The sequence below is a fragment of the Camelus dromedarius genome, chromosome 19 (assembly GCF_036321535.1).
Source record: "Camelus dromedarius isolate mCamDro1 chromosome 19, mCamDro1.pat, whole genome shotgun sequence".
Lineage (NCBI taxonomy): Eukaryota > Metazoa > Chordata > Mammalia > Artiodactyla > Camelidae > Camelus > Camelus dromedarius.
Genome location: NC_087454.1, coordinates 28,405,436 through 28,432,051, shown reverse-complemented (window position 1 = coordinate 28,432,051; position 26,616 = coordinate 28,405,436). Strand labels below are relative to the sequence as shown.

The 26,616-nt window shown below is 48.9% G+C and overlaps 2 protein-coding genes across 4 annotated transcripts; both read right to left on the bottom strand.

Moving 5' to 3' along the window:
• Nucleotides 1-539: 539 nt before the first annotated feature.
• CNPY3 (canopy FGF signaling regulator 3) lies at nt 540-7,941 on the bottom strand. Of its 3 annotated transcripts, XM_064476500.1 has the most exons (8): nt 7,638-7,941; nt 4,159-4,282; nt 3,611-3,668; nt 3,412-3,534; nt 2,904-2,957; nt 1,793-1,915; nt 1,427-1,544; nt 540-1,194 (listed from the first exon to the last, which is right to left on the bottom strand). In XM_064476500.1, the coding sequence occupies exons 1-8, from the start codon at nt 7,804-7,806 to the stop codon at nt 977-979; spliced, it is 987 nt and encodes a 328-aa protein (XP_064332570.1). In that variant the 5' UTR covers nt 7,807-7,941; the 3' UTR covers nt 540-976. The 3 variants fall into 3 exon arrangements, with proteins under 3 accessions (XP_064332570.1, XP_064332571.1, XP_010977789.2); XM_064476501.1 differs by lacking the exon at nt 2,904-2,957 and having other exon boundaries at nt 7,638-7,936; XM_010979487.3 differs by lacking the exons at nt 2,904-2,957; nt 3,611-3,668 and having other exon boundaries at nt 3,412-3,508; nt 7,638-7,930.
• A 2,700-nt stretch (nt 7,942-10,641) lies between these two features.
• Nucleotides 10,642-15,232, bottom strand: PTCRA (pre T cell antigen receptor alpha). The gene is made up of 5 exons (XM_064476087.1): nt 15,175-15,232; nt 13,337-13,369; nt 12,597-12,917; nt 11,723-11,767; nt 10,642-11,093 (listed from the first exon to the last, which is right to left on the bottom strand). Exons 1-5 carry the CDS (start codon nt 15,230-15,232, stop codon nt 10,642-10,644), a joined length of 909 nt encoding a protein of 302 aa, XP_064332157.1.
• Nucleotides 15,233-26,616: the final 11,384 nt, after the last annotated feature.

The following is a 26,616-nucleotide window of genomic DNA, read 5'->3' as shown; positions in this document are numbered from 1 at the left end:
GGCCAGCCTTCCCGTTCCTCCCCTGCTCCTAGAGAATATGGTGTAACCAGCTGTTGTTGGGGGACTGGGCTGTCCTCCCCTCTAGGCTCCAGGCACAACAGTTAGGAAGTGCAGAGTGATCAGGTGTAGTCATCAGGGAACAAGGTTCAAGACCAACAGGCAGGGCCAGACAGAGGTGGAGGGCAGGGGCGGGAGCCGGTGTGGTCACTCGTGTACACTTTACACAACAAACGGGAAGACCTTGGGGGAGAGAGGAGAGGTGGGATGCAGGGAAGGAATGAGGCCCCTCCCAGCCTGGGGGGTTCAAGTAGGCCAAGTGCAGCTGAGGGGCAGGTCCCAGGCCCAAGCACTGTGCCCAGCCTCACCCCACACCCCGCCGCCCTCCATACACCTGCTGTTCCCCAGTCAGCCGGTTAGGCCTCAGTAATGAGAGGATGGGAACAGCCTCTCAACCTCATCCCCCACGGCTGGAAGGTGAGGAGCAGGAAGAGCCATAATGGGCTCCGGGCCCCTCTGAGGGGCTGAAGGGGACTCAGAAATTGGGACGAAAAAGGCCAAATGGTTTTTACTCTGTGAGCCCTGGGGAGGGCCGGGCAGAGCACAAATTGTCCACAAGAGGGTGGGCAGAGGAGGAGCTGGGGGTCTCCGTCTCGCTTCCTGGTGCCGGGAGGAGTGAGGGGGTGACAGGCTCCAAGCTGCAGTCCTGGGGTCCAGCTCCGAACCCTGCCCACCCGAGTCCATGCTGAGTCCTCGGCAGTCCTGTCTGAAGCCTGTGTCAGGAGAGGGGCGCTCCGTGGGCAGAGGGAAGAGGACGGCCCGGGCCAGCTGCAGCTGATCTGAGTTCTTCCAGGGCTGGAGTCTGTCTGCAGCAGGAAGAGGCACAGCCGAGGCAGGCAGGCCTGAGGCCAGAGCCATAGCCCAGACCCTTCTGCTTCCGGGTCAGCGGTCTTGGTCAGCAGGAGCCGCTGGGTTCAGCTCAGAGCTCATCAGGGGGGCTGTGTGTGAGGGGGGATGCCTTCTGGATGCCCTCGTCCTCCTCAGGGCTGGGGTCTCCCTCGAGGCCACCCAGCTCCTTCCTCTGTTTGCTGCTGTTGCCACCAGCGGCCTTGGCCCTGCTGCTCTTCTTCTTGGACTTCTTCCCGCCCAAGGCGGCTGTGTCCCCCTTCTTGCCAGACCATTGCTCTGCCAGGCAGCCTGAGTGAGAGGACAGACACCCTCAACAAGCTGGTCTGCTGGGTGAGGAGCACTGACGGCAGAGCCACTGGGGATGTCTGGGCCTTTCCCAACTGTCCCATCAAGCTCCCTGAGGACAGAGATGCTACGATGCCCGTTTCTTATTTCTTTTCCGTCCTCTCCCTACCCACCTCCCCCGAGGGGGAGCAGACAATACGATCATACAACCAAGGCTGACGGCCCTCAGACTCACTGGTGTCCTTGCCCTTCAGCACGTGGTTGGCACAGAGAAACTGTGTCAGGTCCTCCTCCTGATGGTTCCTGTACCAGTCCTCGATCACCTCCTCGAACTCCTCCACCAGTACGTCACACTGTGAATCACAACACCTCACGCTGGCAAAGCCCTGGCACTGACTTCTCCCGGGGGAGCCCGGCCGAGCCTCACAACCCACTGCCGGACAGTGGGGTGGCTGTGATTCCCCTGAGGAGGCTGAAGCCAGAGGAGATGAAATGACTTGACATGGTCCCCTGGCTCCTGATAGCCTTCTGCGGCCTCAGACCCATCCCCCTACCCAGTCCTGTGGGGCACAACCGCCTCCAAGGGCAGAGGGGCCCATACCTGCTTCTTGAGGTCGGCCACCTCCGCCGAGGTCTCGTTCCACAGCTCGTAAGGGATGTCCATCACCACCTTGACCCCTTTGTGCACCAGGTTGTGTAGCGTTTCAAAGGTCTCTGACATGCCCTGGAAGAGGGGACCGGACATGAGAGGCTGGAGAGAGGCACCTTTCCTCTCCCGGTGCTGCTGGAGGCCCAAGGACCTAGCTCGAAGTCAAGATCAAGACCCCTGATGGCTTCTCACACTTGATCTCCTCTCCCCTCTTTTAGGCCAGAGTCCCATAATCCCTCTACACACGTACTGTCCTTTCAAAAAGCTCTGTTGTCACCCTCAGGCCCTTTGAACCAAACTCCTTTTCCAGGAAATTAGTGTGTCCTGCTCTCTCCCCTCCCTGTGGTGGGCACACTCACTCCCCCACACCCACCCCTGCTTCAGGTTCTTCCCCCGGCTTGTGTCTTTCCTTGGTGGGAAGATGGCACAGGCAAGGCAGGCAGGACTCTTGGTTCTGTAAAAATACTTCTGCCAGCTCCCTAGGTCTCCTCCCCAGAGACAACATACAGTCTATTTCCTCTGTCTTTCTGGAGATAATGCGTGCACGCACACACAAATATATCCTCCTCGCCTCCACCCCCGCTTTTTGCAAAGCAGCAGTATAAATCATACAGATTATTCTGCACCTTGACTTTTAAATGGCTTAATAATATATTTTGGAGATGGTTTTAGTTCCATTCACAAATAGCTACCTTGTTCTTGGCTTCACAGTTGTATAATAGTCCACTGAATGGCCATATTAATTTATTTAACCACTCCCCTACTGGTGAATGGTTAGGTTGGTTCGGTTTTATTTTATTTTATTTTATTTTATTTTATTTTATTTTATTTTATTTTATTTTATTTTATTATTTTTTATTTTTTGCTATGGAAAATAACTTTGAACATTTTTACATGAAAGTAAACATAGATTTATTACTGAGTACAACATTAGTATAAAATTAAGAAAACCCAAGACTTTTGTGGCTTGAGACTATTCCTCTGGGTGTCCCAGAGGTTTCTGATGGAGCTCCTTTGCTAGAAGGGTACTTAGGCAGAGAAACGTGGGAGACGGCTCTCTTACCAGGCACGGAAGATGCGGAGACAAAGAAATATGAGTCTTGTTGCAAGAAAGCTCCTTTTCCAGGGAGAGAAGCATTCGTGAACACAGTAAGTGCATTAAATGTCATAAAGGCACCATGATGGAGGTCCAGGGAGGGGCCCTGTGGGCCCAAAGGAATGACCAGGTAGTCACTACCCACCTCCAAGAGTCTCCTGACATCTCCTCTAAACCCCTACAACTCTGTATATCCTGAGTTCTCCCTGTGCAAGTGCTTAGGTCCCCACGGGGACTCCCACCCGGGAGCATCTCTGCCTGAGGCTGAGGCAGGACCCGATGGGCAGGCCCAGGCCATCAGGAATGTGCTCACTGACACTGGAAAGTCAGCCACTCAGGAGGGCAGGGGTGCAAACAGCAATGGATGAAGATCGAGGAGAGGCCGAGGAGGGCAGCTCCGAGGGCACGATCCTCCAGTGGCACCCAGACCAGCAGCCTGGCCCCAGGGGGGATGAAGGGCAGGCACAAACCCAACCTTGGCAAACCGGTTGCTGCCAGTCCTCTCCTTGTGCAGGCTGTAGTCCAGGAGCCGCTTGCAGATGGTCTCAGTGACTTCGATTAACCGTAAGTCCCTGCCGAGACAGCAGCACAAGAGGGCCTGAGTCCCCTCGTCGCCCCAGTGAGTTAGTGGTCCGTCCCTCCAGCCCTGCTACCCCAGCGCCTGCGCATCTCACCAACGGGAAGTCAGGGCTGGAAGGAAGATAGGTCATCTGGTCTAGGGGCTCTGAAATGCTGGAACACAGACCAGAGAGACAATTTTAACAGCTCTATGGGAAGGAATTTTTTTTAATAAAGCTAAATGATTCAGTAGTTTTTTTTTTAATAAAGCAAAATGTGTTAAAATTTGATGTTAAGCTATCATTTCATTTTGAAAGGATGATCATAGTTGATGGAAGTGTTTTTTGGTTTGTTTTTAATATTTATATCTGACAAAATTAAAAGTTTTAGGCAATCCTATATTTTTAAACATTGGTCCATGAAATCCAAGAGTCTAGGGATCACTGAGAAGGTCCAACAGTCTTGCTTTTACAGATGAGGAATCTGAAGCCCAGAAGAGTGCAGGGATTTATGAAGCCCACACAGTCAGTTGTGGGGAGAACCAGTGGGCAAACTCAGGTCTCAGTTAGAACTGCCTTCCCATGGGAAGGGAGAAGGAAACTTCAAGCCACTGAAACCCCAAGGAACAAAGCAGGCCAGGCCAGTGGGTCCCCTGTTCGCTTACGACTTGGTGTATTTGACTCCGGAGGCCTTGCGGTCCAGGATGCCGTAGCCCGTGTCAATCACCTCCTTGGTCTTGCCGGTTTCCTCAAAGGCTGACTTCAGCTCCACAGCAACATATTTACACACTATGGGAGGGATACACAGCACAGCCTACTGAGTGCATCCGAGTCTTTGACGGGAGCTGGCTCCCAGCAAAACAGACCCAAGTGGATGCCTCTCCTAGACTGGGTCGAGTCAATGCTTGGAGCAGAGAAGGAGTTAGCACCAGACCACCAAATGGAGTTCACTGAGTGAAGGAAACTTGGCTCCAAAATCCACTGCCCCAAGTCCAGTCTTGGCCCTTGTCCTATCGACTTCATTTCAATCGTTTATTGTACTTTCAAAATTTCAAACATATAGAGAAGCTGAAGGAGTACAATGAATAACTATATACCTTCCACTCATTAATGATTTACCACACTCTCCCTCCAATGTATAATATGAAACAATGTGATAATAATAGATCTCAACAATACACACGTTGTTTTTGCTAAACCATTTTGAAAGTAAGTTGCGGACATCATGATCTTCACTCCTAAATAAGTCATCACCCGTCTCCTGAGAACAAGGACCTTCTCCTCCCTAGCCATAAAACAATTACAATCCTCGGAAAATTAGCAATAATTCCAGTATCATCTAATGCTCAGTCCACACTCAAACTTCTCTCCAGTTGTCCCCCAAATGTCTTTTACGGCTATTTTATTACTTTTTTTCACATGTTGTTCCAACACCAGCTCTCTATTCCTACCAAGTTAATTTGCTCCCTCCTCCCCCAGAGGCCTGTTTCTTCTGTTTTTTGTACATTCATTTTCTCATTTCCACTTACTCTTCCTCAAACAGTTATTAAGCAACTCCTATGTGTCAGGCACTGCCTGGGGATACAGAGATGAAAACAAGGTCCCTCCCTTCCAGATACTCAGTCCAAAGGAGCGGAAAGTAGTTAAACAAATAATTACCATTGCATAAGGAGCGTTAGCACTGGAAGTGTGAAGTGCCCGAGGCCTTAGGAAAGTGCTTGATGCCCTCTAGGGGCTTTGGGGCTTGTCTGCCCATTCTCCCAACCTCACCCTCAAAGCCTCCTCCCCCAGGAAGCGCTTCTGGATGAATCCCACCTGCTCTTGATTTCATTCTGGGACTCTGCAGGATCTATGCTCTCACTAAGGGCCGTGGTCATCTCATGTGTCTCTCCAATTAGACCACAAGGGTGCTCAGTATTAGGATTATGTACTGGATTTTTTCTTTATTCCTCTAGTCTGGGACTTTGTGTGTTGGGTACTTGATAAACATTGCTCAGAGAAAATGTGTGGTCAAGGCAGCTTCTGATGTCTCCCAATGAAATATGGTCTGCAGCCTAAATGCCATCAGCGTTTTTATAACACCAACAGCAGAGTTAGGTAGAAAACCAACTTACCACCAAAACAAATCAATCCCCTGCAGGCTTGCTTGGTGGAACTTTAAAACATACCCATTAATACGTGGCTTGGAGAACTTGGAACACATGAAAATTCCAAGATATAAGCCAGTGATCTCAGAGTCTGCAGTGAACTGAGGGTGTCTCACCTCCCTGGCTCTCCATCCAGGACCATCTGGGCTCCCTCCCCTCCTCTATCCTGCCCTCTGTGCAAGCTCATCATTTCTCTGGCTCCCGTGCCCTCCTCTCCCACGCACTCCTCTCCCACAGTGTTCTAGGCCCTACAGGGCTGGAACCCATCAACCATAACCTCGCTTCCCAACTCTTCCAAACCTTACCTTGTCAAGCCCCCTCTGGGGATTCCACCCAGAACCAGACTTGGAGGAGATCCGTAGCACAGACCCCAGATCCTCATGGACATCTACCTGCTTTTTTCTGGGCAGGTTCTCCTCCCTCGGGGCCAAAGCCTGTTCCACTCAGACTACTGAGCCAGGAGGCAGACTTTGTGGGCCAGTCAGCATTAATAATAAAGTTATAACAGTGATAAATAAATGTAAATACACTACTAAGAGGAACTTAAGGGCTGGAGTTTGCCAAGCCATCCTGCGACTGAAAGTCCCTTTTAAATTATTCTTTATCAGTTACCTGCAACATCAGGTCAGACTAGAATGATCTCAAGATCTTTGCCAGCTCTATGCTTCTTTGAGTCTCTTAAGGAAAAGAAATGTGAGTTTCTTAGGCTATGAGAATAATAAGAGAAACAGTAAGGGCTCTGTGGTATCAGAATACGATAGAAAATGAGAAGGGGAAGTGAAACCCTCAAAGGCTATTGGTTATGACTAGAGGAAGAGTGACAGGAAGGCATCCAAACCCTCCGACTGTCTATTCAAGGGAGTGGGGTAAAGTACAGGCCAGAACCCATATCGGAAGGCCCACCAGTGAAGTCAGCTCCTCTCGGAAGTATCTCACCTCTAATCTCTCAGATGAAAGGATTATGCATCCTGGGCCACCCCCACTTCCCACAGCTTAGGGAACATCTGGCCAGCCGTAGGCTTCGAATTTGGATGCAATAGATTTATAGCCAACTTTCAGGGGTGGGAGGCTGGGGTTAGGGAGGTGAGAAGGAAGAAGAGGCTGTAAAGGTCTGAGGAGGAAACCAAGAAATGGAGGGGAGGGAAAAAAAGGGAGGCCGTCGGCAGTCCTGGATGGCCGCTTTGTGTGCTGGTGCTCTCTTCTCTCTCTCTGAAGTTCCACATCTCCACCCCATGTCTTTGGGATTCACTCTTGTCCCACATTCCTAAAATCTTCCTCCCTCACCAAGCTCCCCCAGGTTCCATTCTTCCCCCAAAATGATGGGTCTCGGACCCTCCTCCTTCCTCCACCCACACCCACAGCGCCCCGCGCCCCCGTTTATTCATACTTATTCCAAGTATATTCATTGGGTGCCTACCAAGCACAGTGTGAATAAATATCCGAGCCAAGGTCCCTGCCCTCAAGGGGCCCACAGCCAGCGGGGGAGACTCTAATTACACAAAATAGGTTGGGTGAGGGCACAAGGGGAGAGTCTCAAGCTCTTCTTCCCCCAAGACCAGCCACATGGCTCTTTTCAGTTCCTCAAACTTATCCTTTGCTTGTAGGCCTCTGCATCTGTGGCTTCCTGGGTGGGGCCCTCTCTTTTCACTTTTCTTCACCCGTCTAACTCCTAATCACTCTTTGCGCTTCCTGGACGAAGCCTTTTCCCCAGCCCTAGGCTAGATTAAATGCTCCTTACCCAGCCCCCAAAGCCCTGTACCTCCTCTATCACGGCATCTACTACCCCGATTATAATTGGTTGTTTCCACCGATTTCTGAGCTCCAGGTGCAACAAGACCTGATCTCTCGCCCGCCCCGTCCCCAGCGTCCAGAACAGCGCCAGGCACACAGAAGGTTCGAGGAGCGGAGACTCTTTCCAGAGCCCAGGACCTTGCACCCCTATTCTCCGCAAGCCCCGCCCCCCAGCAGCATACTCCTCGTGGGCCCCGCCCCCTCACCTTCGCATTTGCTGGGCAGCCGAACCCAGTCGGTCTCATCTGCTCGGGCCTGCCTCGGGCCCAGCTGTGGGGCCGGCAGTAGCAGCAGCAGCAGTAATAACAGGGGAAAAAGCAGAAAACAGCGGGGCACGGGCTGGGGCAGGGACACGGGCTCAGGTAACGGCTCCATGGCCCAGCCGGGCCCGACCCCAGCGGACCGGGCTGCGCTTCCTCCGGCTGCGCGCGCTGGGCAGCTTCCCGGAGCCGCTCCCGGGACTGCACACGTGCCTGGGCGTAACCGGGGCAACCGCGAGCCCCCGGCGCGCTCCCTCCTCAGGCCGCCTCGGCCCGCCCCCAAAGCCGACGGAGGCCCGCGGACGACGCAGCCAATGGGCTTTTGGGGGTTTGCCCGCTAGCGAATGGGAAAACTATCTTTTTTTCGGCCTCGGCCAGTGAGAGATCGGATGGTGTCCTCAGTGACCTATGGCACATCTTTTCCCACCCCTAACGGAGGCTCTGGGAGGGGCTAGAAGAGACCAGGACCAGGAGAGAGGAAGCAGCGCTCTGGTCCTGGAAGACGTGGGAAAGGCCGACACATACCTTCTCCGCCTCCTCGCACGTCACTTCCCCCTCTCGGGTCATAATACAGCAAACTCTTACTGAATGAGCACTTGTTTTAAAAATTTACTACTATAATGATTGTTTTTATTGTTGTAATGTCCAGTCACTCTAGTAAGCGCTGTGAATGAGACCGGAACTCAAACGGTCCCCAGCCCTCAGGCAGCTTTATTATTATGCCCAGTAACCCTAGACTTGCCCCGGTGAGAACTAGAACGAATCACTTCCTCTCCGAACCTCAGTTTTCGTCTGATGACAAAAGTGATCCTCCTAGCTGCTGTTCAAGGCTTGCCTATTCCTGGGAAACTCAAATAGGTTAATGGAACTAAAGCTTATTGGGCAGATTGTAAAAAGTTCACTGGTTAATTTTTTTTTTTTTTTTTTTTTAGCGTGTGACCTCATCCCCTTTTCTGCCCTATTATTTATGTCTTTAGATTTTGAGGTCCCAGAAGGCAGGGACTTGGCTAATGAACGATTGCATTTCCTTCCTTCTCCCTGGCAACAACTCGGAGCCTGGCTCAATGAACAACCCCCCCACCCCACTGTGTCCTCAAGAGGAGGACTCTGGGTCTTTGGGCTGCTTCAGGCTACCCCTGAGCTCAGTGTCCTACGGACACACGCAGACCAAGGCTGCTTCTCTGGGAAGTTGTATGCAAATTCCATTTTTGTCCATAAACCCCTGTTTCTCTAGTGCCTATGTTTCCTTCCCAGAGGTTAGATATTTATGCTATTTTATAAAGACTTAAAAGACTGATGCTCAGTGCATCGACTTGTCATTTCCTGGTCTAGCTGCTTGCTCAAAACAATCGTGTGAGTGACAAGGCACTTTGGATAAGCAGGAGCCGTGGTATGTAGAGTTCCACAGTGTATATACCAGGATGAGGACACCTCCTGAGGGCCTCCATGTTCTGCAGGCTTCGTAAGACTCAGAGAGGCTCAGAGTCTGACCATAGCACTTGATTTCCAGGGCCAGAGAGTCCTCCTGGGAAATAATGTTAAGCCAGCTCAGTTGGGATTCAGAGTCTGGGGCAGGGCAGAATTGGGGAAATGAGGGCGAGAGAGGAAAGAGCACTGAAGCTCAGGGGAGTCTGCTTCCAGAATAAACAAATGGGTCTCTGAGGGCATTTACTGAGACACAGATTAGTTTGGCATATGCTCTGGCCTCAGTATCTGGGCTGAGACCTGGGAAGGAAGAGCAGCTGGAGAAAGTCTGAGGTTATGGCTGGATACACCCCCGCTGCCACCCAGCCTACCCCTTCCTCAGTCTGTGTGTTAGGGGGATGGTGGACAGATTCATTCCAGAAGTTCTAACCTCTCCCTCCTTCAAGAATCCAAAAAAGAGGTGGGAGAATCTCCTTCCAGGCTGGGGAGAGATGGACAGTGGAGGGGAAGGTGAGGGTTTTCCTTGAACAGCAGCTTCGAGGACACAGGCTCAGGGAAGCTGGGAGTGTCATTGATGCCATGTGTGTGGGGGGGTGTTGGAGCATAATTCCCCACTGCCACTCTAGGGGAAGGAAGACTAAAGAGGGGCCATTGATCCAGGAAACTGTCCTATGCTGCCCAGAGGACATCTGGAGTCACATGAAAGCACCCAGAGATTCTTGGGGTGATTATTGGAGGGAAAACCCTGGGAAAGGCTGGATTTCCTGCCAGCACTGGGTAAACAGGGGACACACAGGTTACACTCCAGTGTGGGAGCTTCACATTCTATCAGTGCAAGAACTCTCTTCAGGAAATAAAACAAAACCCTCTTTAGTGCCTGCCTGGCTCAGAGCTGACTCTCACTGAATATTTGTCAAGTGAATAGTGACCCTTTGTTGATTAATAACATGTAAGTTTGGAATTATGACCTGTGATCTTGGCATTGGATATGATCTCGTCACCCTGGGATCCTGGCCCTGCTCTTTTCCATCAAGTCTGTACAAGATTTCACATAAGGCCCAACACCCTATCTTCCTGGGTTCCTGGGCTCCTTGCCCTCAACTCTCAAGAGAGATTGGGCCAGGGTGAGGAGATGAATATAGAGGGCCTTGCCTCATGCCTGGTGATGGGGAAAGGAGACAGAGGTGGGACAGCATCCTCCCCAACCCCTGGCCCCACTCTGCAATTCCCAGGCTCTTACCCTCAGGAAGTCTTCCAAGATTTCTGCCTCCTCTAAATCTACCCAGTTCCCTCCTCCTATAGTAGACATGAATTAAAATATTTTTCATTTGCCTGTGTCATATAAGTTCTCCTTTAATTGTTCCCAGATATCTGCACCTCAGATGTCCCAGTGCCTGGGTCGATCACCACCCTCAAGGGGCTTCCAGTCTGATAGGAGAGACAAAGCCATTTCCCTTAGCCCTCAGTTTGATGGGGGAGACCGACCCTAGCCCCCAGGATGCTCCTGTCAGCTGGGGGAGGCAGATCACAGAGAAATGCTCCAAGGCTTGAGGCAGGAATACTGAGGGCGGGTCTGGAGCACCCGGCCCTGAGCATGAGCGGCCCGATCTTCCCAGACCAGGCTCCTGGGATCCCGACCCGGACGGCGGGTGTGAACCCCGCAGCTGTTGCGGGGCTGAAGCGCCGGCGGGGCGGACAGGCTGAGCCCTGTGGTCCCCCCATCACTGCGGCGAAGCCTGTCGGTGGGGGCTGCGGGCGATCCTACCGGCGAAGGCTTCGGGAAGAGAAGGCGATCGGCCCGCGGGGCCGCGAGAGGCACGGGGAGCCTGGGGTCCCTCGGGCAGGACGGCCCGGCAGGGTTTCCCCGCGCGGCGGGCAGCGCGCGGAGGCGGCTGCAGGTCAGGAGCACGTCCAGCAGCAGCATCTTGAAGAGCAGCAGCCGCAGCGCCCCCAGCCGCAGCGCCTGGCCCCGCGTCCCTGCGGGAGAGAAGGCGCGGGTGAGCGGCCCCGCAGGCCGCTGTTCAGCCTTCCACCCGCCCCGCGGGAGAATGTTCACCAGACAAAAGGTAATCAGGGAACGTCCTTCCTGGCGCCTAACCTCAGCTCTGTCTGGGAATAATAAACACCTTCCTAGCCTTCATTTTCTTTTATTCCTCAACAACCAAGGGGATTGAAGGTCAGGCAGGAGTTAGCATCCCATAAGGAGGAGAGTCATCAGCTCAAATTTCTCTGGTTGGGAAGCAGAACCTGGTTCATGACTCTGTGTCCAGCAGATGGTTGGACTTGCCACCACGCAGTCTCCCAAGTCTCCCTGGACTCCCAAGAATCTCCCAAGGCTCTGATGCTGAGACCATCCCTCTGGGCTGCCCACGGAGAGCTTCAAGGACCCTTCTGCTAACTCTCACGTGCTTTTCTCAACTGGTGTCCAGAAATTAGGCCGGGATCAGGGGATTTAATCCCCATCTGACCTGCGGGTTGGCAGAGGCCCAGGCTAGCCAGTGCCCTAGCCTAGCAAGGCAGCCTCTTCAGGGAACACCCATTAATCCCCAAGGGGACCATCAAGCCAGAGCCCAACAGAGCCTGAGATCCTGGCCCACAGTACTCACCTCGGAGAGGCTCCCAGAGGCAGGTCCTGGTTGAGGAAGCCTCTCCTGCCAGGCAAAGAGAAGGGAGTGAGTCAATGGGATGGGCTGTGTCCTCCACCCCAGTGCTATGCCCCAGCCCTGCTCAGGGCAGCCGCTCATGGCATGTTGGATAAATGGACAAAGGAACCAGCAATGGACACTCTGAGTCCATCTACAGCAAGTCCTCTGAGGGGCCCAGATCTCCCTCCCTCCAGGCTGTCCCCTGTTCTGTTCCCCTGGGAGGCTGAGATGCCTCAGCTCTTTTAGACAATGAATCAATTTTCTTAGCAGCCTTCTTTAGAAGGTGGGGGCATTTATTCAACAAACATTTCCATCTGGAAGATGACAAAACTAACATAATCCAAAAAGAGGATGTAAGCCTTCTGGTCAGTAATAATAACGGCTGGCTTTGGACTACCTCTCTGTGCCTGTGCAATGGGAGTAATAGGACCCACTTCATAAATGTGAAGTGTTTACTTGCCATGCCCGGCACAGAGTAAACAGTGAGTGATAGCAATTTACTGTTTAATTATTGTCTGGTTCCGGTGAGTAGGGTGTCATATTAAGGGTAATTTATATACAGACAGTAACCCCAGGTATATATATAGAGAGATTAACCCTAGGAGGGAGGAGACATTATTACCTCTTAGAAGTCATGTATCAGAGCCTGGATTTGAATGAGATACCACAGTTGCAAATCCCAGGATTCAGGGCCCTGAGATCACCCTGCTCTGAGCCTAGATGGTTGGCACTTGGATGCCCTTCATGCCCCATGGTCTGGAGTCTGTCCTCCCTCCCACCATACCCTGGTTCCAGGGGCAGGGAGCAGCCTCAGAGGTGCAGGCTCTGTCCCCACCTGACAGCTGTAGGGGCTGTGTGCTCTGGCTCTGTTCTCCAGCCTCAGGCCCGGTATGGCAGACCAGGGTCTCCCAGGCTGCCAGCTCTTCAGAGGGTAGGGAGAGCTGAGCCAAGCTAGTCCAGGTGCCATCCGCCGCTGGGGAAGGACCATAGGTGAACGCATCCAGTGAGCTGCCGTTGCCAGCTGAGAACCAGATGGGACTCTCGAGGCCAGGAGGTGCAACGTCAAGGACCAAGCAGACCACCAGCGTCTGCTGCTTTCCATCCACCAAAAGTGTGATTGGTGGGGCCAGAGAGGGGAAGGGTGTGCTGCCCGCACCTACAGGAGAGCACACACTTGTGGTGGGGCTGGATCTGTCCATGCCCTCCAAGCCAGCATCTCACAGTAGCAGTCTATCCTTCCACCCACTCATCCATCCCTCTCTCCTTGCATTTATCCATCTAACCATCTTCATTCCCTCCACCCTTTCATTCATCCATCCTTTCTTCCATCGTCCATCTTCCCTACATCTATTCTCTCTCCTTTCCATCTATATCTTCATCCACCCATCCATCTATCCACACTTCCTTCTATTCATCCATCCATCTGTCCTTCCATCCATCCATCACCCATCTGTCTTATCTGACCCTTTCTGTGCCAGGCGTTGGGGATACAACATTAAGTAAAATATTGTCCCCGCTCTCAGTGATCTCAGTCCCATGAGAGGGACAGCAGATGCAAACAAATACTTACAGTACCTTGTTGTGCCAGCCTCAGGAGAGTGGTTACCTCTGGGGAGGAAGGGAAGAAAATAGGATCTGTAATGAGATCAAAAGGGGCCTCAAATGTATCTGTGATTTTTGTTTCTTTAAAAAAAATCTGATTCAAATATGGCAAAATTTTAACCATTTGTTAATCTGAATGGAATGTGCATGAGTGTTTTTTGTGTTATTCTTGGTTCTTTTCTGTAAGTCTGTATTATTTTTTAATAACTTTGTTTAGATATAATTCATGTACCATACAGTTCATCCATTTAAAGTGTATGTCTGTATTATTTTAAAATTAAAAAATAAAAGTAAGTCATGTGAGGACTATAAACATTTGTCCTACCTTTTCCAGAATAGTCCTGATTTTCCACACTTATTCTTTTTGGGAAAGATGACTCATTTAATATATAAACGTTATTTTTGAACAGTTGGATATCTTTTCATATAAATAGAATCTCAAAGGTTAAAACCTACCAACAAATTTGCACAATGAGTTAAGTGCAGGCAGGCTAAAGAAATGCCCCAGGGTGCAGAGAAGGATGCCAGAGGGCCTTATGGGGACTTAGAGATCGGGGATGCTCACAAAAGATTTCTTGAAGGTCAAATAACTGACCTAGAAGCAGGTGGATGGTAAGTAGCCCACTCAGGATTTGAACTGAGATCTCTATGACTCCAGATCCCACAGACCACCCCATCTGGAAGAATGACTAAGATTTTGCTATATGACACAGTGGACCAAGCCTGGGACATGGCCTCAGACAGAGTTGGTTTGACTCCTGACTCATCCATTTGATTTCCTGAGTCTAAATTGTCCTATAAATGTAATGGGGTTAATAACACCAGCACAGTAAAATTGCTGTGAAGGATAAAGATCATGAATATAAAACAACTTGGAAGGAAAGTGTTAGTATTATCATCAATACACATGTTAATAAGACATCACAAACAAAGGGAGGAGGGAAGGCTGGGAATGAGCTCCAGGATGCTCGACCTCCTGAGACCTTTCAGCCGTACAGAGAGACATTCCCCAAGTTGAGTTGAGTGTCTGCCTCCTCCATGAAGCCTCCCAGGATTGCTCCTCCTCACTCTGGCTGCTTCCCTCCCAGAGCTCAGGCCTCCTGCCACAGACTCTCCTTGCTCCACATGGGTGTGGTTTATCTCCCTAGCAAGGAAAAGTTTGTGACATACTGGGGGTCAGCTTTAGAACACGGAGAGGCCATAATTCAAAGGTCAAGGACCTTCCCCCACCACCAACATGCTTGTAGATGAAGCTGGAATTCTCAGAATTCGAGTCTTTTGTCTCCAGCCTTCATCTTTGAACGACCAGGGTTGGGGAAGGTGGGTAAATTCACCCGGGAAGTCACTGGGGCCTTGAGACTTCTGAGAATCCACTGGTAAGGGGAGCTGGGAGTAAACACAAGACACCCTGAGCCCTGAGGGCAGGAGACTGGACAGGAAGGGGGGACCTCACAATGGTGCCTGTGTCCCACCACCCTACGTAGCACAACACGATCTGGCTATCCTCCCGCCCATTACGGACACCTGTCCAGCTTACTCTGGTTTCTCTATATCTCCGAGACTGACTGCCCTCCCTACCAACTCTGTGGACTCCAAGGGAGCAGGACTTGGGAGCCCGGAGTGCGGTAGCTGGCAGGTAGAGTACAATGGGGAAGGGGATGATGGGCTTCTGGGGAGAGCCTCCCCAGAGGGCCCTCAAATACCCCTGTCCTGCCTCCCTGCATCCCACCCACACCCAGGGAAGCCTAGCGTGTTGGAGTGGGCTGGGCAGACGGATGGGGTGCAGAGAGGGATGCAGGGAGGGTGCTCACCTGTGGGCAGGGCTGGACACTCGAGGGCCAGGAGAAGCAGAAGCCAGGTCCCGGCCATGGCCCACCTGAGAGGAGGCAGGACCCAGCTGCAGACCTGAGGTGCGGGCTGGGGGAGGAGGCAGCCACAAGACTGCCTCACAGGCCACAGGCCCAGCTGCATCTCAGCTGCTCCACCACGGAGCCGTTTCCCCAGGGGAGGGGCCCCTCCCACCCCCAGTCTCTCACAGTGCCTTCCTACACCAGAAGGCTCAGAGAGATTGAGTGACCTGCCCAAGGCCACATAGCTGGCAGGTGACAGAGCCAGAGCTTGAACTGTTTTCTGATGGCTGGCTTTATTATAGCCAAAAAGCTAATAATTGCATTTTCATGTAGTTACAGCCCTTTTAAATAGAATTTAATTTTTAGAGCTGTTTCAAGTTTATAGCAAAAGTGACCAGAATGTTCAGAGATTTCTCATATACTCCCTGCCCCATCACATCAAACACCTTTTAAAAAATAAACTACTGTTTAAAATGGCCATTTAAAACATAAATGCCATTTTCAGTGACTCCACTAAATTTTAACTGGAGCTGTCATTTTGACCCAGAAACTTCATATCTAGGTATATACCCTAATGCAATAATAAGAGATTCAGTCATTATAAGACAAAGATTTATGCACAAAAATGTTCTTTGAAGTATTATATTAAAAAACCAAGGGGAGGGGAGGGTATAGCTTTAGTGGTAGAGTGCCTACTTAGCAGGCACGAGGTCCGGGGCTCAATCCCCAGTGCCTCTGTTTAAATAAATAAATAAACCTGATTACCCCACAAACAAACAAACAAAAAACCAAGAGAAATTGAAAACAACCTAATTGTTTAATGCTAGGAGAAGGGTTAAATGAATTAATGTTTGAATTTTTTATATTAGTGAATATTATGCATCAGCTTTTAAAATCATGTTTTCAAAAGAATGTTTAATGACATGGGATATAGAATGGAGTTTGGTTCAGTTATGGGCTGTGAAGCTAGAATGCCTAGCTTTCAATCCTGACTACATTGTTCAGGAGTTGTCCAACTTCCACCAAATTACTTCTCTAATCCTCGATTTCCTCATCTGTATGATGGGAAAGGTAATAACAAATAATAAATACATCTGTACAATGGGAATGATATTTAAACAAGATCATCCATGAAGAGGGTCTAGCATTATTATTTATACATAGTAAGAAGTCAATAAATGTTCTCTCTTTCTTGATATATGTGTATACATAATTACATACAGAAAGTTTAAATAAACAGGATATAAATTTACATGGAAAATATGTATCCAATTTTACATAAGAAATACATAATTATTCCTAGAAGGAAGCAGACCAAAGGTTAACAATGGTTATCTCTGCATGTTAGGATTTTGGGTAGTTTTTATTTTTGTCTTAATAATTGTTTATTTCTTAAATTTTCTATGATGAATCTGTATTATTTTAAAAATCAGGAAAATGAATATTATTAAAACATAAAACTACAGTATACTATGGTTTATTTAGCCATTCCTTTACTTTTAGACTTCTGGGTTTTCCAGTTTGAGGCAGTAGATACTGTCGTTTATAAAGCATTTTCCAAATTCATACTTATTTCCTTAAAATTGGCTTAAAGTCCTCTGTGTTTTCTTGTGGGTTTTTGTTTGTTTGTTTGTTTAACTTAAAAATGTTTTAAATTGTAATAAAATACACATAACATAAAATTTACCATGTTAGCCATCTTGAAGTGTACAGTTTGGCAGTATTAAGTATATTCACACTGTTGTGCAACCACAACCACCGTCCATCTATAGAATTCTTTTCATCTTACAAAATTAAACACTCCATCCCTGCTCCTCCAGCCCTTGGCTGCCACCATTCTACTTTCTGTTTCTATAACTTTGACTACATCATTAAAGTGAAATCATGCAGTCTTTGACTTTTTGTGCATGGCTTATTTCATTTAACATAACAGTCTCAAGCTTCATAGTCCATGTTGTAGCATGTGTCAGAACTTTCTTCCTTTTCAAAGGCTGATTAAGATTCCACTGTATGTATATACTACATTTTGCTTCCAATCAATTCATCTCTCACTGGACATCCCTCAGTGGTTGCTCCATTTTAACTATCATGAACATAGGTGTGCAAATCGCTCTTCAAGATCCTACTTTCACTTCTTTTGTGTATATATCCAGAAGTGGAATTGCTGTATCATATGGTAATTTAATTTAAATTTAAATTTTGATAGTGATCATCCTAATGGGTGTGAAGTGTTGTCTCGTAGTAGTGGTTTCAATTTGCATTTCCCTAATAATTAGTGATGTTGAGCATCTAAGACCTCTGTATTTTAAGGCTCCTGACACACATCTGTTATACTAATTTGTGTTAGTATAAAACCACCACAACATATGAAAGGCCCATGTGGCATTTCTTTAAAAAATAAGATAAAAATTTTAAAACCCTAATTTAATTAGCAAAAAATGGAATCTCAGTTCTCTTATCAAAACATTCTTTTCCCATTTTAGTTGCTTCCTTTGCTGTATTGTCTGTTCATTGTCCTCTCATAGTCCTAGTGTCTTACTGATTTTGAAAAGCTTTCACATATTAAAGGTACCAACCCTCTGTATAATGTACTTGGCTGGAGCCATTTCCAGATTCATTGACTACTTTTAATTTCACTTTTTTTTTTTTTAACCTGCAGTTTTTTGTTTTGTATGAACCAACGTATCCATCTTCCCTGTTGGGATTTATCTCATCCCTTTTAAGCCTAGAAAGTCCTCGCCCCTCTAAAGGATCCATACATTTCCACTTGCATTGTCTTTTTGTGCGTGTGTAGTTTTACCCCCTCCCCAATTTAATTCCGTGAGGAATTGAATTAATTTTGGTATATTATAGAAGATGTGCATCTAAATTTCATTATTTTTCCCAAAGAGCTAATCAGTTACCCCAGGGCTATTCATTGAATAATCCTTCCTTTCCCTACTATTTGCGAGACGTTATTACTTGTTAACATCTTTATCATATGTTAATGTCTTTTATATTGCTGGGTTTACTTGTTCCTGGCTCTCCGGATTTCCTGCTTTACATTATTCTTTATTCTGGTGTCAGCCTCACTCCATTCCCGTCCGATGGTATTTTAATAATCATGTCGATTGCACACTTCCGCGCCCCGAGTGCCCCCCTGCAGTCCGCGCTGCGCTCCCGCCCCTTTTCCCGTGGGGCAGCCTGGAGGCCTCGGGCGCCACGTGTTCCCAGGCGCAGCCCGCGCCCAGGTGCGCGCAGTCTCGGTGGGTTCCCGCCGGGAGGGGGAGGGAGGGAGACAGGTGTTCCTAACGACTCTCCCGCCTTCCAGCCTCTTGGGCTCAGTTACCACAATACAGATGGGGACGAGCCCTCTGGCTTCCTTCGCTCTTTGAGTTTCAAGATCTTCCCAGGGACGGGAAGGCTGAAACCTCCCCCACCGCCAGCCACCTCCCTCACCCCGCTGCTCACTGCTCGTCTGGGCCATCTCGCGACAGCTACCCCACTGGCCCACTGCCAGCTCCCTGGACACGGGTTGGCCTGGAAGTTTTCTTTGCTCTGTCTTTCATCGGTTCTCTCCTTCCAGGAGCCCCGGGAATCTCCGCCTGACTCCACAGTCTTACTGGTACTAAAAATGCCCTTCCCCAGGGCAGTGAGGATGCTCTGACATGTGGCCTTAGATCCCAGAGCTGAATTTCTGCTCTGAGCGTCTCACTTGGGACTGAACCTGCCATTTGCAGACCCGCTACCTAGAGCCAGGTGATGTTCACAGACATCTCATTTAATCCTCAAAACCACGCATCGGGTATTATCATCTCGGTTTTGCCGTCAAGTAAACTGAGGCTCAGAAAAACGAAGTCACTGAAGATTCTCTAGCAGGCAAGTGGTGGAGCTGGGCATTCATTGCAGAGATGTGTTTACAGGTCTGTCTCTCTCCAAAGCTCTTTTCACAAGGTTTTTGGGAGAATTCAGTGAAATATGAGTACCCACCTGAGTGCCTGGTACACAGCAGATTCTCTCTCCCTTCTTTTTTCACCTACCCAGGTAGAAAACCCAGGGCTGTTGTTAAACTGAGATGAGCCACATAGAATATGAGAAAGAAAATTAAGGAAACGTAGCAGTACTTATTAGAGAAGACTGCTGATATTACCAAATGATTACTGAGCATAAATCTGACCTATCTGATTAGATTGTAACCAGAGGGGCAGACGGGGCGTCAGCCTGTGTGTCTGCTGAACTTGCAAGTAGAAGTCTCTTCCAGTGATACCGAAGGGGTCATATGTCCACTGGAATCTAAAATGTTTCCTACCATCGGTGTTCACATAAGTTAGCAGGGGAAGAGTGGTTATGAGGCCCAAGTTCATAATCACGGCTAGCTGCTACACCTCCAGTGACAGGTTCTTCTTCTTTGACAGCACCTTGGCTGGACTGGGTTCTCTGCCTGGTGGTGACTCAGGCCTTTATTCCTGTGGTGTCTGAGTCCTCGGTAGTCTTGACATTGTGGGTTGCTGAGGTTTTCTGTTAACCAGGACAACTGAGCAGAGGATTATTAAGAGGCACTGTGTGAATCCCCTGGGTCCCAGACCTAGTGCCTACCTCTATTCTGTGGTAGCAACCTAATGTTCTCTGGTAATTGGGATTAGTCAACCCAGACCTTACAGTAACCGCCCCCCTTTCTCTGCCTGTGGGTTCAACAGCGTGAGAAACCAAAATGGCCTGGGGCCATCTCAGCTTCCAACTCTATGACCCTTGCCTGGTGCAAACATTTCTCCCTTGGATGCTAGGATCGCCAAACTTCCTGAGGGCAAGGTTATGGGGGTGAGTAGCAAAAGTTCTTCCAGTAGGTTATAGACTTTAGCTATAATAGTGAGAAGGCTGCTGCTACCCCCGCCTCTCAGTTATATACGATTCTAGTTTTGGCTTAAAGAAGACACTGTATCCTGTAGGACAGCACGTCCACCTTGCAGGGTGTAGTTTCTTAACTCTGCTCTGAGCCTGCAGCTGGCCAATCCTCCATTCTATCAAGCCAACTGCTCCTGGGTCATGGGGCAAATGGTAAGACCAGTGAATGCCTTGGGTGTGAGCTCATTCCTTGGCTATAAAATGTGTGCCAATGTTGGAGGCAATGTTATGTGGAATGCCATGGTGATGCATACAGTATTCTGTGAGTCCATAAATGGTGGTGTTGACAGAAGCAGAGGTGAATTCATACCTGGAATATGTGTCTATGAGGATAAAGCACAGCCCTTCCATGCTAGAGGGGCCCAAACAAATCAATCTATGATCAGGTGAGAATGGTGTCCACTCAGGGACTCAGCTCTGGGCTGTAAATAGGATGGACATTCAGCCAGATTAGCCTCAGAGAGAGGAAGACCATGTTACTGAGCCAAAATATAGCTTCCACCCTGCCACCATGGGTCTGCTGAGCAAGTCCTGGAGCACCTGGGGAAAAGGGGTGACTGTGGCCCACAGGACTATCATTTTGTCTACCTGATGACCATTATTCCCCATGCTTTATTATGGGTCATTGTGGTTCCTTTGCCTTTGGCTGTTAAGCATCACCACCTGCTCTTTGCCCCACCAGGATACCATTATTCTCATCCAGGTCAGGGTATTCAGTTCCAGTCTCTAGCATCCCCCACTAGCATCTCTAGCCTATGGAGGCCCACCAGTAGAGCAAGCCAAGGTTGCTGGTGGTCCTCATCGATGCATTTCTTACTGCTTTGGTAAAGGGAGTGTTTTCCAGGCCCCCTTAACATATGTGGCTAGGGATGGCGAAGCAGACTGCACGTAATAAATCCAATCCAGCATTCCTATCTCTCTGAGACTTTGGATTCCTTCCTCTATAGTATACCAAGGAAATTCTGGCGTTTTAAGTTTATTAACTCTAGGCTACATTAAGTCCAGACTTTAATTAAACAACCTAACAGACTACTCACGCTTCTTCCAGGTACTCGAGCCAACACATTAAGTCCAAAATCCTGAATGAGCATCCTGGGCCATGGGTTTGGCCAAACCAGGTCTAACTTTCCACCCTCCTGGGTCTGTTTCCCCTAGAATCTTCTCCATACATGCTCCCGTGGCTCTTGCCAAGTCAGTTTGGCAGGGCCTGTGACTCTGTCTGGGCATTCTCCTCTTAGCGTGGGCTCAGAGCTTCTCCACCCAGGCTGGGCTGGGATCTAACTCACAAAGGGCCTGGGGCCAAGGAGGGGTGGTGTGGGAAGGGTTCTGAGGCTGATGTCCTAGGAGACAGGATCACTGCAGGAGGAGGCTGTCTGCACAGACGAGACCCTTCAAAAGAATTTGCGGGTTCAGAGTTCCCAGGCTTGTCTGTGTCTGCCCAGATATCCTTATCCCATCTCTGGGCTCCACCCCTTCCCCATCAATGCCCTCACCTTAGCGTAAGAGACCTAGAGGCATTTAATCCAGCCATGTGAGCCCCTCTGTCTGTGGGAGATGAGGGATCCCTTCAAGTCCCATCAAGAAGTCCTCATGGCTCACTCACATTCCTCCTCAGATACTGATGACTCTTAGTTCTCCTTTCCCCTGCACGTGTTCCCTGAGGCCATCAGAAGCCACAGGACTCCACACCAGAGTGTAGAAGAGCCGAAGCCATTTCATCTCGCTCCTCCACTCCCCAGCAATGCAGGGCCCTATCCTGCCTTCTGCGCTATCCCGGCAGTAGCTTGAGAGGTGGTGAGACTCTGCATGCAGTGGATTTCCTGGGCGCTTCTCCCCCACTGCACAGAGGCTTTCCTTGTCCTCCTTGAATTGGTGATCCATCCACTCCCAGTATCCTGTTTGAGGCTGCTCCTGGAACCAATTCCTGTATTGATGAGTATGGGCAGGAAATAGATGGAACACTTATATTGGGTAATTTGAGGGGAATTTAATAAAAGGATTATTTACAGAGGCACAGCAGTGTGAAGGGAAATCCCAAGGGACAGCGCAGTGTCCAGGACTAGTGACGGGCCTGCAGAGTGAGGGGAGGGAGCAGTGTGGGGCCCCAGAGCCAGAGAGCCGTGTGGAGGGACCCTGCAGCCAGTGGAGATCCTGGAGGGAGAGAAAATGCAGAGTAAATATCCTGACTGTCTTCTCCTTTCTCCTGCTGGGCCCACCATTGGCCAAAGCCAGAGGTTCAGGGAGCCGACTGCAAGTGTCTGCAGATGTCAGTGGCCAGGAGGCCAGGAGGACAAGGGTAGAGAGAGGACCTGAAGGGGCCAACAGGAGATGGCCAGCATAACCACCACTGGATAAGAATATTAATAATTGCCTTCATTGGGCATCATTCGTTATCCCATTTGATCTGCTGGGCAGTCCTGTGAGGCAGGCACCATCATGGCTCTTGTTTTACAGGTAGAGATCTGAAGCACAGATAAATGGAAACAATTTGCTCCAGAGTCCCGCAGCTCATAAGAGCCAGGGGTGGCATTAGGATCTGGCTCCAGAATCGGGCTTGGGCCAGCCCTGCAGGCCGACAAGTTGACCATAAGAGCAGCTCCCATGTATGTGCTCTGAGATCAAATACATTTCAAAACCACTCTAAAGTGTAGGCTGCTATATCACTGGGCACAGAACACTGTTCCCACACCAGGCACTGCACGGCATTATTTGTATGATAAATTCTATGATACATGTGTATCATAATTATCATCATCATTTAGTTCTGTGACTTTTCCCCCAGGTAGGCTGTGAACCCCTGGAGAGCAGGGATCTGTGCACCAGGCTCTGGGCACTGGGCACTGGGCACTGCACATGGCAGGCTCTCGGTCTGTGCTTGCATTGAGTTGAATTCAGTCTTTTCTCCTTGAGTTTATAACAAGAGATTCAGTCATCCAAGCATTTAGTTAACATTTCTGAACACCACTAGGTCTCTGCAGCTGCCAGTCTAGGCACATAGGAATATTAGCTGAGTAGGACTCACGGTCTAGTCTCAGAGACAATGGGTGCACGGTGAGATGAGCGAGGGACAGCAGGAGCACAGAAGGAGGACCAGTTAATGCTGATGGCAACGATGGGAGGGGTGGGCCCACCGAGAAGCCTTTGAAAGATGAATTGGGCTCCAATAAATGAAGGATAGGGAAGGGCATTTCCTGTTTTTAATTTTTTAAATTAAAGTGTAGTTGATTTACAATGTTAGTTTCAGGTGTACAGCAACATGATTCAGTTATTTTTATTTATTATTTTTAAGTTTATTATTTTTAAGTGGAGGTACTGGGGATTGAACCCAGGACTTCGTGCATGCTAAGCACACACTGTACCACTGAGCTATACTCTCCCTCCAAAAGTGATTCAATTATACATGTACATACATATATATTTTTTCTTTTCAGATTCTTTTCTATTATAGGCTGTTACAAGAAATTGAGTATAGTTCCCTGTGCTATACAGTAGGTCCTTGTTGTTTATCTGTTTTATACGTAGTAATGTGTGTCTGTTAATCCCCTAACCCCTAATTTATCCCTCCCTGAAGAGCATTTCCTGTTGAGACGCACTGTTGAAAATCATGGGTGAAAGATGTCTAATGAGTTATAAACGAGCTCAGTGGTGTTTGGAGGTTGAATTTGGCCTTGCCACACCCTGCAGAAATGACTTCTTGGCCTCCAGGGTCCCAGCTGATGCAGGGAAAGGCTGTGGATGTGCCTGGATGGGAGGTATCTCTGTCCCCACCAGTGGGTTTACTCACTTTTCCTTCTTTCGTCTCCCTTCCTTCTGTGTGCACGTCCATGGCAGGGCACAGGCTCAGGACGGCTGCCCACAGGGCAGGGGCCTCTGTGCCCTGTCAAGGGGAGGCAGCCTGGGCTAGGAGTCAGCGGGCCCACGTTCCAACCCCAGCCCTGTTACTCCTTCTCACTGGCTCAGTTTACCTCCCTGTATATGAGGGGGTTGGGTTCAGTGGTGCCAGAAGTCCCTCCTGACAACCCCTAATTCTCAGACTCATCCTGTCTGTCTTCTGGAGTTGTGCTGAGGAGGAAATAAAAGAATTGGAGAGAAGAAAAATTATGATGCTGAGACAACTCCCCACTTCCCAAACGCATACACATCACTTTACCTAATTCTAAGAGAATGTGGTCCTCACTGAGCGGGGGAGGATGCCCGAGGTTGGCTTTAATTCCATAAAGATGTTTTCTGGTAGGAAAGAAGGCAGTGGTGGAGCAGGAACCCAGAGCCCACCAGCTAGGTTGTGAGGAGTGGAACTGGGGCCAAGGACATCTGAGGAAGAAAGAGAATCTGGTGGTTTAGGAGGAAATCCTTAGGGCAGGAAGTACAGGAGGTCACCCAGAAACTGACGCAGGCCACAGAGAGAAGGGTGAGTTCTTCCTCCAGTTCCATGTTACAAACGCCAGCGGAGGTGCTGCCCTTCAGCTCAAACACTAACTGGCTGGTTAGCACAGATCCCACAGGTTCAAGAGCACAGTCCCCACAGGAGTGCTCTTAGTTCAGACACTGGCTGCAAATTCAGAAGGGCCCCAGGCCACAGGCACTTCTGACTCACTGAGTACAAATTTAGGGGATCCCATGACCCCTTTCAAGTTCAATAATTTGCCAGAACAACTCACAGAACATAGAACTCAGAAAATTACTGTTCTTATGATTATAGTTTTATTAGAGAGGATATAAATCAGGAGGAGCAGCCAAATGAAGAGGCGCCTAGGGCAAGGTCTGAGAGGGTCCTGCATGCTGGGCTACTGTGCTGGCTCCTGGTGCAACCGGAAGATGGCACAGAAGCCTTTCCCTGTGGAATCTCCCAACACGTTGATGAGTTCAACCAAGACGCTCCACTGAGCTTTGTGTCCAGAGTTTTTATAGGGGCTTCCTTACATAGGCATGGCTGATTAAATCATTGGCTGGAGACTGAACTCAATCTCCAGGCCCCCTCCTTGGACTGCCTCCCCTACAAACCTTGGGCTCAAAGCCCCAACTCTTTAATCACATGGTTGGCCAGCCCCAGTCCTGAAACCATTTAGGGGCCACCATGAGTCACCTCCTTGGCATAAACTATGAATGTTACTTCTAATACTTGGTCCCACCATGAATGTTACTTCTAATACTTGGGAAATTCCAAGGATTTAGTCTCCCCTCCAGGAACCAGGGACAAAGGCCAGTCAAATTCTTTCTCAACTAACACTTTGTTTGGACAGTTTCTTCCACACTAGCTTCTCAAGCTCACCCCTTCCAACTTTGTATTTTGACAAATTTCAAACCACTTAGATTCACCAGTTCTTAGCAATCTTGCCACATTTGCTTTCTCTTTTTCTCTCTTTCTTATTATGACATTTCACCCATAAATGCTTCAGCATATATCTCCTATGAACAAGGTCATTCTCCCACATAACCAAGACACAATTCCTGCACTTAATTTGACACTGATATAACACTGTCATCTAATACACAGACCATCTTCAAATTTCCCCCTCATTTTGGATCCAATCCAGGATTACACTTTGCACTTTTCACACCTCCTTTAGTCTGACATAGTTCTGCCGTCTTGTCTTTTTCTTTCTTTCTTTGTCTTTCGTAACATCGACATCTATAAAGCTTGCAGTCCAGTCACTTTGCAGAATGCTCTCCCACTTTGATTTGTCTGCTCATTTGCTCAAGATAAGATTCAGAGTGAACATTTTGGGCAGGAACACTATGGAAGAGTTGTGGTATCCCCCTCAGTGCCTCACTCCAGGAGACAGATGTCGTAGAAAGTAATCAATAAATAATAATAAGAATAGAAAAGAGTTTTATCTGAGCCAAACTGAGGACTAGCCCAGAAGCCCACTTCCCAGATTACTCTAAGAAGTTACTCTAGATAAGCAGGTTTTTCAGTCCAGTTTTGTATCTTGTCAGAACAAAGAACATTAAACAAGTCAGGGTTACATTTCTTCAAGGTTTGGGGGAAAAACAAAAAAGCCCAGACCAGCATGAACGTAGCGAGTCAGTATGGCCTTGGCACCTGGGACGGGACTCATCCTCAAAGGAGCACTAGTGTTAGTGACCCAGGAAGAGGGACATTTAATCTTTATTTTTAACATGAAAACTCTTTACTTCTGGCACATGTGCCCTTTTCTTTAATAATGAAAGCAGATGTACAGTGTATGTTTGGTAGGCCGTTTTAGTTAGTATACAATTCAGATTAACTCGTATAAGCCACAATAACGTCCTTCCATCTCACGTCCCTACGGGAAAAGTCCTTTTATCACACATGATGCTAGTTTGTTCTATTAATAGTAACTGAGCTTTGCTTATTTGATTAAAGTGGTGTGTGCCAGGTTAGGCTTGCTTTTGTTAAACTTAGAAACCTGAGCTGTATTGGCCCTGACTTCGGGAGCCGCTTGAGGGACTTAGCCCGCCTGGCCTGCCTGCATCTTTTCCCCTCCCCTCTGGGAACACCAGGTATTGTCTTGATGGCAGGACATGGGGAGAGAGAAGCTC

What these genes read in the sequence shown, in the direction of transcription:
- CNPY3 (XM_064476500.1), bottom strand. Translation starts at nt 7,806, where the DNA reads ATGGAGCCGTTACCTGAGCCCGTGTCCCTGCCCCAGCCCGTGCCCCGC. An exon ending in GCAGCAACCGGTTTGCCAAG is followed by an intron (nt 2,958 to 3,411) that starts GTTGGGTTTGTG and finishes TCCCTGGAAAAG; the next exon opens with GAGCTTTCTTGCAACAAGAC. An exon ending in GCTGAAGGGCAAGGACACCA is followed by an intron (nt 1,195 to 1,426) that starts GTGAGTCTGAGG and finishes CCTCTCACTCAG; the next exon opens with GCTGCCTGGCAGAGCAATGG.
- PTCRA (XM_064476087.1), bottom strand. Translation starts at nt 15,232, where the DNA reads ATGGCCGGGACCTGGCTTCTGCTTCTCCTGGCCCTCGAGTGTCCAGCC. An exon ending in CCTGAGGCTGGCACAACAAG is followed by an intron (nt 12,918 to 13,336) that starts GTACTGTAAGTA and finishes GCTCTCCTGTAG; the next exon opens with GTGCGGGCAGCACACCCTTC. An exon ending in CCTCTGGGAGCCTCTCCGAG is followed by an intron (nt 11,094 to 11,722) that starts GTGAGTACTGTG and finishes TCTCTCCCGCAG; the next exon opens with GGACGCGGGGCCAGGCGCTG.